This window comes from Anser cygnoides, chromosome 3, assembly GCF_040182565.1.
Source record: "Anser cygnoides isolate HZ-2024a breed goose chromosome 3, Taihu_goose_T2T_genome, whole genome shotgun sequence".
Classification (NCBI taxonomy): Eukaryota; Metazoa; Chordata; class Aves; order Anseriformes; family Anatidae; genus Anser; species Anser cygnoides.
This window is the reverse complement of record NC_089875.1, coordinates 63,571,940-63,584,389: the sequence shown is the minus strand read 5'-3', so window position 1 is coordinate 63,584,389 and position 12,450 is coordinate 63,571,940. Positions and strand designations below refer to the sequence as shown.

The following is a 12,450-nucleotide window of genomic DNA, read 5'->3' as shown; positions in this document are numbered from 1 at the left end:
CACCAAGGACCTAGGCTAAGCTGGTACAGCTACATAGAGCAGAACAGCTGGACATTCTGGACATCACATGTGATGATGGTTCAGACTGATAATGCACAAGACAGGTGTTTTGTGGCCATGAAGAGAACATGTGTGGTTCAAGTATGAAGACTGAGAAGCTGTTCTAGACATAGAAGACCAGGTGCCAACCTCATGTCATGTGTTCTACATTGGTAAAATTTCTGAACTTCTGTAGACTCAACCTGATTTACTGCACCATATCAGTAGATGTAACTGAGGAAGGAACAAGTTTAAAAGAGTGCAACTGGGCCAGGCAAAAGCTTGTAGACCAAATCTAGGCCAAGTCATAAAGCAGTGTCTTGAAAGCAAAATATAGAACTCAGGTTGCTTCCTTCTCTCTTTGATGTGTGCTCTGTGCTTTTGTGAGTGGCTAACGAGCTCTGTGCAATGCTGCTGGTATTGGATGTTGCTGATTTTGCACAGAATTATAATATCTGACCTACTGAAAAGATCAGCCTGGAGAAGAAATAATAGCAAAGAAGGCAAGCAGTTTGGGCATTCATCTTCGTGCAGTATTGCTACCTGTTTATCGTGCTTTTGACCTTGGCATACTAGGTGAAATAATTAGTGTATATGGCATATACCGTAAGTGGTGATGCATTCAAAAGGGATTTTTCTTTTGTGTAATTTACAGAACAAAGTCACAGCATTCCCCAGATCTGGGTAACAGGCATTCTCACTTAGTTTATGATTACGTTTATCAATACTTCCGAGTTTGTAATTTTTAGTCCAAATTACACATTTAGCTATTGTTTGACCATTTCAAGTCAAGTTTAAAGCCAAATAAAATCACAGGTGATTTCAAAAAAGGAATTTCACATCAATAGCATTTGAAAAGACATTCACAGACTGAAGCAAGCTCACTGGGTCCACAGTTGGTCAGGGGCCGAAGCTCTTTCCCTGAGAACAGACTGAGGACAGGGCTGGTTCAGCCCTGGAGAAGAGATGACTTTGGGAGGACCTCACAGGAGCCCTTTAGTACCTACAGGGGGGTAAACAAGAAGAAAGAGCTAGGCTTTTCCACAGTGCTACATGGTGTTAGCACATGAGACAGCAGATTTCAGTTGCATCGAGAGAAGTTCACATTGGATATAAGGAAAAAGGTTCTCCCCATGGTGACACAGGGGCAGTGGTGCAGGCTGCCCAGGGAGGCTGTGCTATCCCTGTGTTTGTGGATTTTCCACACCTGAGTAGACACAGACCTATGCAACCAGATCTAACCATGCAGGTAGCCCTAACAAAGAGTAACTTTATAAGACTGGTTTCTTTTTTTCTTTCTTTTTTCTTTTTTCTTTTTTCTTTTTTCTTTTCTTTTCTTTTCTTTTCTTTTCTTTTCTTTTCTTTTCTTTTCTTTTCTTTTCTTTTCTTTTCTTTTCTTTTCTTTTCTTTTCTTTTCTTTTCTTTTCTTTTCTTTTCTTTTCTTTTCTTTTCTTTTCTTTTCTTTTCTTTTCTTTTCTTTTCTTTTCTTTTCTTTTCTTTTCTTCTCTTCTCTTCTCTTCTCTTCTCTTCTCTTCTCTTCTCTTCTCTTCTCTTCTCTTCTCTTCTCTTCTCTTCTTCTCTTTTCTTCTCTTTTCTTTTCTTTTCTTTTCTTTTCTTTTCTTTTCTTTTCTTTTCTTTTCTTTTCTTTTCTTTTCTTTTCTTTTCTTTTCTTTTCTTTTCTTTTCTTTTCTTTTCTTTTCTTTTTTTCTTTTCTTTTCTTTTCTTTTCTTTTCTTTTCTTTTCTTTTCTTTTCTTTTCTTTCCTTTCCTTTCCTTTCCTTTCCTTTCCTTTCCTTTCCTTTCCTTTCCTTTCCTTTCCTTTCCTTTCCTTTCCTTTCCTTTCCTTTCCTTTCCTTTCCTTTCCTTTCCTTTCCTTTCCTTTCCTTTCCTTTCCTTTCCTTTCCTTTCCTTTCTTTCCTTTTCTTTCTTTCCTTTTCTTTCCTTTTCTTTCCTTTTCTTTCCTTTTCTTTCCTTCTCTTTCCTTCTCTTCTCTTCTCTTCTCTTCTCTTCTCTTCTCTTCTCTTCTCTTCTCTTCTCTTCTCTTCTCTTCTCTTCTCTTCTCTTCTCTTCTCTTCTCTTCTCTTCTCTTCTCTTCTCTTCTCTTCTCTTCTCTTCTCTTCTCTTCTCTTCTCTTCTCTTCTCTTCTCTTCTCTTCTCTTCTCTTCTCTTCTCTTCTCTTCTCTTCTCTTCTCTTCTCTTCTCTTCTCTTCTCTTCTCTTCTCTTCTCTTCTCTTCTCTTCTCTTCTCTTCTCTTCTCTTCTCTTCTCTTCTCTTCTCTTCTCTTCTCTTCTCTTCTCTTCTCTTCTCTTCTCTTCTCTTCTCTTCTCTTCTCTTCTCTTCTCTCTCTTCTCTTCTCTTCTCTTTTCTCTTTTCTCTTTTCTCTTTTCTCTTTTCTCTTTTTTTTTCTTCTTTTCTTTTTCTTTTCTGTTTTGTTTTTTTTTTTTTCCTTATTTTTTCCCCAAATAACAGTAAAGGATTTTTTTTAATTATTATTATTTTTTATTGTAGTTTTGTGAGTTGGGTAATTTTATAACCTCTCCACAGAATCATTATGCAGACTGTTAGTAAGCAGGGCTACTTACAGCCATACTTGAACTTTCCCAGCTGTGAGAGTCCTGCTTTAACATAAGAACAGTCATAAAAGTCATGATAGAGAATAACATGGCTCAGGTTTGCTAATGAAATAGGGCAAATGTGAGTCTAAATGAAGATATGATATATTATTCAATGTGGATATGAGACATAAACATACTGGAAAGAATCCAGTGTAGGGCCACAAAGATGATGAAGGGCTTGGAGCATCTCTCCTGTGAGGAAGACTGAGAGAGCTGGGACTGTTCAACCTGGAGAAGAGGAGGCTCAGGGGTATCTTATCAATGTGTATAAGTACCTGAAGGGAGGTGCAAGGAAGACAGAGCCAGGATCTTTTCAGTGGTGCCCAGTGGCAGGACAAGAGGCCATGGTCACAAACTGGAACACAGGAGGCTCAGTCTGAGCACCAGGCAGCACTTTACTGTGCGGGTAACAGAGCACTAGCACAGGTTGCCCAGAGAGGCTATAGAGTCTCCTCCTTGGAGATCTTCAAAAGCTGCGTGGACATGGTCCTGGGTACCCTGTGCTGGGTGTCCCTTACTGAGCATGGGTTAGGACTGGATGACCTCCAGAGGTCTCCAACCTCAGCTACTCTGTGATTCTCTGTGATTTGGCGACATGGCAAATATATGCAAATAAACACATGATACTGATTTTGCCATATAGGTTTCTCTACTGATAGTAAAAGAAGGGAGCTTCAACAGCTACTTGCCACTTCTGAAAACTGCATCAAAATAATTTCAAAAAAAAGGGAACTGTGGCCTTTTATACAATGTTAAGATATTTCTTTGCATGGGTTCCAAAGCAGTGTGACTGAGAATAGTTATGGAAATACATATAAAATGAGATCTGTTGACTTACATAACTCTCCTAAGAGCTTGGGTTTGTTTTTAAAACAATATTTTCCCCTTCTTAGCTTATGTTTCAGTATCCAACTTTTAATATTAGAACAATGACCTCCTTCCCAAAGTGTCCATGCTCTAGATCCACATCAGTAAAAATTATAGTTTCATAAAGAAATGTGCATTAATAATGTTCAGATTTGCCATTCCTACCTGTCTTTCATAGATTCATTAGAGGTAACTGATGGAGACCTTTGGCCTTGCTTGGGTTAGTACAATGTAGATTTGAAAAATGCTGCCAGATCTAGATATTTTAAATGAATGGAACACAGTCAGACCTTGAATTTCCCCACAGATTTTGATATATCCTTAATACCAAGCTTTTGTTTTCCACTTACAAGTGCAAAGATTTTACTGTTTGAAATAGTACTATTGTAAACCAAATACAGACCATTTGATACAGGTCTACCAATGTCCAGGAAGCCTGAGCTTTTAATCTCTGCTTTGGACCTTCTCTCTACTGCTCTGTCATAGGCAGCCTGGAGTTCTTGCATTGCCTGACCCATATGCAGCCTGCCTTTTCCTTTTTATGCTGTGAAACTGCTTGCATGATTTGGCCTGTTTCCATAATCTGACTGGCAAACAGGAGGTTAAAAGGACATGATTAGTCCCTAAGCTTACCCGTTTACAGACTAAAAGAGGCAACATTAAAGGGAATTTGAACCCAAAGGGTTTGTTTCAGCTGGAAATTTCAAAGCTTTAATGTTTTAAATAGGCATGCAATTTTCTATCCTTGGCTTTTGCTTGCATGACTTTAAAATCCCAGCTGAGGTTATGAAGATTTTTAATACCACATTTCACATGCTTTCATCTCGCCTATTGTCAATTAAAGTACATTTAAAATACCCCAAAATCATGAATACAAAAGATGCCTTTTGCTTGCTTGCTTTTCTTTTTAAATAATTTTTAAGGACTGGATATTAGGAGAGAGATGCATCATAGGGTAGTCTCACTGGTGTGTTATGCAGTTGGAGGGGATTGCTTGTTAAGCTACGAAATAAAAATGTAATTTTGGATGATTTTTCTGTTTCTTGTGGAACTACTCTTTCTTTGGCCATTGCTGTATTATCTCTGCCAGAAATATTAATCCTTTTGGCCTATAAAATTGCTTTAATGGAACATATTATTTTTACCTTTGGAATAGAACTGATTGTATCAGTTGACAACCTCTATGCGCAGATAACACATTGATATATTATACATCAGGAACAAAGTTTAGATGTAGTCTGTTAATTACAGGTTAATAGTGGTTTGTTTACTTAGCTGTGTTATCAGTTCTCTTATTACTTTATCATTTGCATTCTTGATTATGAGAATTTCTGGGTAAACAGCCTCTCATATACCTCTTTCATTGCTAGGACTTCAGGTTTATCAAAGGTAAAGGAAACTTTCCTTGCTGTTAAATTTTGTTCTCTCATTAAAATTTGAGATTGAGTCACTTAAGTGGTAATAAATCAAGTACTAACATGAAGTAAATTTCCTAATCAGCTGAAATAGCAGGTTAGGAAGTGCCATGGTAATTGAAGCCATGTTTTATCACAATTCTCACTGTGATGAAGTTTAATTCTTTGCTGAAATACAATAGCTGATCATTTCAGAAAGTTTTATATAAACCTAAACTACAAGGAAATAGCATGTACAGTTCTGATAATTTCAAATAATTAAGTTTCAATAATCTTTTAAACAGTAAATGTTCCAGTTTTATAATAAAAAAAAATATTTGTGCAAACTACAAAGGTCATAAATACTAAGGGACACCGAAATATATCTGGAATAAAAAAAATAATTTGAAAGAAATATAATCCTAATATCCTTTAGTGCACTTTCTATCTTTGGTGCTGGTATACCTTTCAAATTAAATGTATGATCTCAGCATAATTCAAATGACTATATTTATTCAAAAGACTTATGTTGTAGGTAGAATTAGTAACTTTTATTGTACCAAAATAGTTGAAAAAATAGATAAGCCTTGAGGCACCTGAAATAGAAATACCAAGCTCCAAAGCTAACTACAGGTTGAGAGTTAATATAGTTTCTGAGAGATTAACTACATGTTTAATAGTTTGACCAGCTCTGAAAAACATAGTTGATACCAGTAACAGTAATGGTGATGCTAGTCATCAGAGGGGAAAGAAGGGTATTAAGTTGGTGACCTCTTAGGCTAAAGAGAAAATTAAGGAGTTTGTGGTTTGTGGAACCAGAAGTTAGTTGGAGCCACTAGCACGTGCAATAAAGTCAGTTCCTTCCATTGAATTTTAGCTCTTCCACACACACCTTTCAGATTTTTCTAGACTGTCTAGTATCAGAGCCATTGTGTAAATAGCTAATTGCCTCAGTTGCAATTATAACAGAAATGTACAGTCTATAATACATTCTTGCAGTTGACATGTCTTATATCTGGAATAATCAGTCAGTGAGTCAACTGGGCTCAAATCCCACCAAATCCTATCCCACCAATTTTGTCATTTGCATGGCTTCCAAAGGATAACTGAGTATTACTTTTGGAGGCTGTTCCTAGTTTCAAAAGGACTCAGAGTGACCCCCTCTTATCTGTCATACCTCCCTGTGGACATGTCTATGTTGTTCAAGTTTCTCTGTGCTCTGCAGTTGTCTGGAGATGCCCGCTACTCTAATGAGTCCCCAGGTCACCTGCCTCTGGCCTCCCTTCCCTTCTCCAGGCTGGCAAATTCATATGTGGGTAATGCTAGCAGCATAAATACACCATTTTTCTGTCTGATCATCAGTGAAATCCTGATGTACTGGTGCAGATCAGAACAGAAAAGAGGGACACTTGTCCACCTGTGCTACAGTTTCTCCATGATAATTTATCCTTGCCTAACCTTTGTATCACTGAGTGAATCTACTGCCTCCATTTCTTTGTTGATTTGAGTTTTTTGACCTCCTGACTTGGTTAGGGGAATACTTCAATCTTTGCTCAGCGGATGCAAGTCTAGTGGTTACCTACAACTATTCTGGGAAAGCCGGTTTTACCTCTTTCATAATTTTCTTTATGACAGCCATTCCTTGAGCATCTGAGAAACCTTTCCCCATATGGAAAGGTGATAAAGGAGAATCCATTTCAGCCTCTCTAGGAGCCTTGATCTGGGCAGCAAGTGTAATGTAAGTAAGAAGCAGGCACCCTCCACATCTCAGACTGACGCTTCACATTTCATTACCCAACTTGTTTCACGTTTGCAAACCTTAGGAGGAGCTACTTTACAGGATCTATACCAAGACAGGCTTGGGTGATCTTGGAGTGGCTGACAGGGTTGGTGCGAGGACCTCTTAGTAACAACAGCACAGTACAAAGATATGCTAGCTGTAAGGGTAAATCTGGGCCACTGTTCCTTTCAAGACTAAAATTGTAAACTATCTAGGCCTTTGGTACTGATGTTCCTGCTGAAGATGAAACAAACAGAGCAGCTACAAAGTTAGGAAGGCAGACGCTTAAAAAAACACTCAAAGTTTGTTCTTCAAAAGCAGCTTGATAGCTGTGGTGCTTTTTTAACAGCAAGATGGTTGTGTTTATGAAATGGTTTACAGGCCTATCCCTTTATTTTTTTTTTCTCTGTACTCTACATCCATTTTACCATTATTTGATCCATTTTAAAGTAAGCCTGTGTCATTCACAGTGCCACCAGAAAAATTCTGTCAAAACTTCTAACATAACCTTTCTTTACTTCTGAGTCAAAATCTTGTAAAGTTTGCTCGTTCAGAAGTTTGAATTCAGGCTTTTGAGTAAAACTAAATGTAATCATTGTACTAAGCTAAGAGAATTAACATTTGACATTGGAACTCATTGTGGCTGTTCTGTAATGAAAGTAAACAGATTTGTAAAATAATTCATTGTATCTACAATATCACTATTCTAAATACAATATTTTTTTTTTAAAAAAAAGGTTTCCCATCTTAAAATACACTTCACTGTAATAGGCTTTTGAAAAATTTTCTGTATGAAATGAAATCATCTCATACCAATGGTCTGCTAATACCAATGATTTTATTAGATGAAGAAGAGATCGAAATTCAGGTCTTAAAATTAAGTAGTATATAAGCCTTACCAACACCATGGCTTATTACAAATTATATTTATGAAGCTGGTTGTGATTTTATTCCATCAAATAAAGATTTAATAATATCCATGTGAACTCACAAATAGGAAAGAGACTTCTATATATAAAATGCTTTTTCATCTTGTTGCAGCCAGACTCTCTCTCTCTTATGTCCAAGTTCTAATGCAGGTAAAGTGAACAGAGGAACAAAATGTTCCCCTGAAATACTGGGAGGAAGCCAGCCGGGTGGCTTAGGAGATCTCTTTCTCCCTTTTACTATAGAAGATCTCAGTTTTTCTCTGTTCTTCAGGTTACTGTAGACCAATTAATAATGAAATTGTGGTGTGGTTTTCCTGCAATATATGTAAAGCTTGCAAATGAGAATTTTCGAAAGATACCTCAGGATGTAATATATATATATTTTGATCTGCTTTTCAGAGTTAGAGAGGAACTCTTGCTAGAGGTATGCTTAAAATATTTACCAACCAGATCTGAGCTTACTGGGTTCACCCTTTGGTGAAATCCAGGTAGCTGTGGTAAGCACAGTACAGAACACAAAATATCAAATCCAGCCAACATGTAGAGCTTGGATTTAGCACTACCCTGTGCAGTTCCTTGGCAGCCCTGATAATGGATGAGAGTGTGTTTATGTGTGCTGCAAAATGCCACATAAATATGGAAACTCCTTATCCCTGCAAAGATCTAGGATGTGGAAAAGAATAAGGGAGCAAAATAGATAATAGCTAAATGATCTATTAATTTCAGTAAAGATATGCCATAATTCTCTTAATTTATTTCTGCCTAGAGAGTCTAAATGTTTTAGAGAATGATCTTTTGCTTTTGGCAGAAACCCTTAAATATAGGCATATGAGACACCGTTTTCTTTCTTTTTTTTTTTTTTTTTTTAATATACTATCAACCTCGATTAACTTTCTTGGGAGGAGGGGGAGCATAGTGTTAAAACTGCTACACTAAAAAAAAAAAAATTGGCTCTTCATGGAACATTCAAGAAATTAATTGTCCTGGAACTACTGAAATTGCCCAGACAGCATAAAAATGAAAGTGAATTGCAAAGGGTGAGAATTTCCAGAGCGTTGAGAAACATGAAACCTGTCACTAGAAATGAACTTTCTGAGTTGTGTTTTTTTTTTTTTTTTAAACAATTCTATCAAATTTGTTTTCAGAAATTAAGAAAATGCTGCATCTTAGGCCTTGTTTTTTCAGGTCTTCCCTTCACAAAGAAAAGGTTTCTCACAGAAGGAGAGAAAGCACTCTCTCCATTAATAATGGTGCAGGCAAGGATTTCAGCTTGCTGTTCTTTCTGTCTGTCACCTGAATTAATGCTGAAAAGATAATAATGAACACTGGTACATTTTTTTTCTGGATTAGTGCTTCCAGTTGGCCACCTGTCTCAAACTCCCTATTAATTTCATAATCATGAATAATGGTGGGTTGGAGCAATTTCTGCTTGGAAATGAGCTTACTTGACACCTGCTTGCATTGTTGGAAATTCATGATAGTGCCCCTATGGTCATTCTCACACTACAAGAGCTCTAATCTTTTTGCATGGGTGTCACTGTTGGGATTTTTAAAAAACAAATATTTAAAGATATCTGATGAAAGTTATTGCCTGTAAATTGAAAGCAATCACTGGTTTCCTTTGCCTCTGCTTCTCTGCCTCTCTATACACACAGTCCAACTTTTGCTTTGTCTGCTTGTTAAACCATCCCTAGCATTGACATGGTGCTTTTCTCTCTGCAACAGACTGTCAGCCTTTCTGTATCTTTGAATTTAGCAAGGCCATCAAAAAGAACATATATATTTTTTCATACCTGGCTTTACAGTATCTCAATGGTATACTATAATACTTTCTAGTATTCATTCAAATATCCACTAGTTAAGCTGAGAAACTATTTTTGAGTCTGGTTATAAGATGCCTTATAAAATAACATTTAATAATCCTGAACTGTGTTGTTTCATTTGTTACTTTTACTCAAAAAAAGCCCTACCAAACATGAGTTTCTCTTTTTAAACCCATGCTGGTTCATGTTTCCCATGTAGTAGACACCCAGGTGTGAAAAGCCTAACAGGAAAAAAAAAAAAAGAATAAAGCTCATAAAGCGATGAAGCTTTGAATTCATGAGCTTGACATTTATGAAAATTGGTTATCTGGTAAACTAAACTGAGCTACTACTTTGTAGTCAGTGAAGAACCAAAATGGGGAGAAAAAGGATATAGATATGCATAGCAAAGGATCAGCTTTATTAGGAAAGGCAAAACGGTTCTGTAGTTGACACTCAGGTGGTCTCAATAGGCTTAATAAAAGCTTCTTTAAATGATAGAATAAGTATATATTAATATATGCTGAAACTTAAAAGGCAAAATGTCTTAAAGAGAGTATGTAGAATGATCTGTATTCATATTAATTGTATGTCACAGAAGTTTTTAAAAGAGCTAGCTATAGTGGTAAAATGATCAAGAACACATACGAGGTTCTTAACTTGTAACTTGTTACTGACTGTCCTGACATAAACCATTTATAAAGACTTCTGAGTATTCTGATGTTTAATCCTGATATGTCACCACAGAGCACTAGTTTTCTAGTCTGTTACATTGCTGAAAGATATATTACCTATATTTACAGTGATAAAAGTATTTTGAAAATGCTTTTTAAATGCCATTTGAGTCTTAAAACCTTTATTATGCCCTAACTGGATTAAATATAGTAACTTTTTTTAAAGTGATGAATATTGTAATTATCAAGAAATATATTAACAGAGCACTATTTATATTTGCACACACAAACTTTGCTTACATCAATATTTCTGCTTTTTTTCCCCTGCAGGACACAATATAGAACTATGATAGCAACCGGCGGAGTCATAACAGGACTGGCTGCCTTGAAAAGGCAAGACTCTGCCAGATCTCAGCAACATGTAAATCTTGCCACAGCACCAGCTTCTGAGGAGAAGAAACCAGTTAGACGCCGGCCCAGGGCAGATGTAGTCATTGTCAGGGGCAAAATCAGACTCTATTCTCCATCGGGGTTCTTCCTTGTTTTGGGAGTGCTTATCGCATTCTTGGGAATTGCAATGGCCATTCTTGGATACTGGCCCCAGAAGGACCAGCTTTTAGGATCTGAAGATAAACTATCAGTAAATGAAACTGAGGTCCTAAGAAACCAAGGAAGCATTTTACTTCGTTTCTTTGAACAGCATGTGCACTCAGATAAGATGAAAATGTTGGGCCCTTTTACTATGGGCATTGGAATCTTCATTTTTATCTGTGCAAATGCCATACTACACGAAAACCGTGACAAAGAAACAAAAATCATACACATGAGAGACATATACTCCACTGTAATAGACATCCACACCCTGAGGATCAAGGAACAGAAGCAGCTGAGTGGTGCCTTTGCTGGCTTGTTGGGGGAAGGAGAACTTGGGCATAGTGGGAGCTCATGTGCATCACGGCTGGCTGCAAACACGATTGCACCTTTCTCTGGCTTCAAGAGTAATTTTAGAATGGATAGTTCTGCTGAAGAAGAGGAGATCCCCCTAAATGAAGATAGGACCACTGCTAGCCTCCTACCACCTCTGCTGACTGACCAATCTGGTTCAGTCTTTGGACTTTACCCTCATTCCAGTAAGGCTTCAGATGACAAAAACACTAGTTCTATAAAGTGTGAAACAAAGTCCATTGTATCATCTTCTATTAGTGCTTTCACACTGCCAGTAATTAAACTAAATAACTGTGTTATTGATGAGCCCAGTATAGACAACATAACCGAGGACTCAGAGGTCACAAAGAGTTGGTCCAGAAATCTGTCGATGGACTCCCTGGCCATTCCATTAACTGACACCAAGGAATCCTGCAAACCAGCTGCGGCCATGCTACCACGGCATAATTCATTTGTGGACACTCCACATGATCAGTTCAAATCTTCTATGACCCTCGGACCGAGTACAGGAAAGCTTTTATCCCCTGGTGCTGCCAGGAAACAGTTTGGGTCCAACACATCTTTGCATCTTCTCTCTTCACATTCAAAGTCCCTGGATTTGGACAGGGGTCCATCTACACTCACTGTCCAAACTGAACAAAGGAAACATCCCAGCTGGCCCAGACTGGATCGGAGCAACAGTAAAGGATATATGAAACTAGAAAACAAAGAGGACCCGATGGACAGGTTACTTGTGCCTCAAGCAGTGGTCAAAAAAGACTTTACCAATAAAGAAAAGCTTCTTATGATATCGAGATCTCATAATAATTTGAGTTTTGAACATGATGAGTTTTTGAGTAACAACCTAAAGCGGGGAACTTCAGAAACAAGGTTTTAATATTTAAATTGCAATTTACAATATATTCAACAGTATTTTTTAAAAAACCATTTTGACAAGTGTTTCCTTCTCAGTGAAACTAGAACAAGCCCGTTTTTATCCAGATGATTAATAGCATATTAATATTGGCTTGTGTAAACAGAGATCTTTGTCTTTGTAAGTCCAATAGTATTTTGTCACAGTAACATACAGCTGCAATACAGTACATTATCATTTCTCAGAGAGTTTTGGTACGACTTACTACATTTTTTTCCAAGTCATTATTCATTCTGTTTTATACAAGCATGTTACTTTCTATCAATTTGACTCCAAAAACCTGCATTAGAATTAAAAGCTCCATTTACCTGTAGGTTCTACTTATTTAATGACTGCAAGAGTCTAAAAATTGTGTTTGCAGTCCAGAATGGGAAGTGAGGAGGAATACATACTGGAATTGTCAAATTCAGGCCTTTATCTTTATCCTTGGCGTTGCCTTTCACATATAATACATCTCAGTAACTACAATCTTGCCATTGTCATTGTGAGAATC

The 12,450-nt window shown here is 37.1% G+C and overlaps 1 protein-coding gene across 1 annotated transcript in view; it reads left to right on the top strand.

Annotated features, from left to right (window-relative positions):
- Positions 1-12,026, top strand: part of TMEM200A (transmembrane protein 200A) — a 59,727-nt gene extending 47,701 nt beyond the window's left edge. Inside the window, exon 2 of the mRNA XM_048048101.2 lies at positions 10,430-12,026. Coding sequence (XP_047904058.1) covers positions 10,446-11,921 — 1,476 coding nt within the window. The 5' untranslated portion in view covers positions 10,430-10,445 and the 3' untranslated portion in view covers positions 11,922-12,026. The remainder of the gene's footprint in view (positions 1-10,429) is intronic.
- Positions 12,027-12,450: the final 424 nt, after the last annotated feature.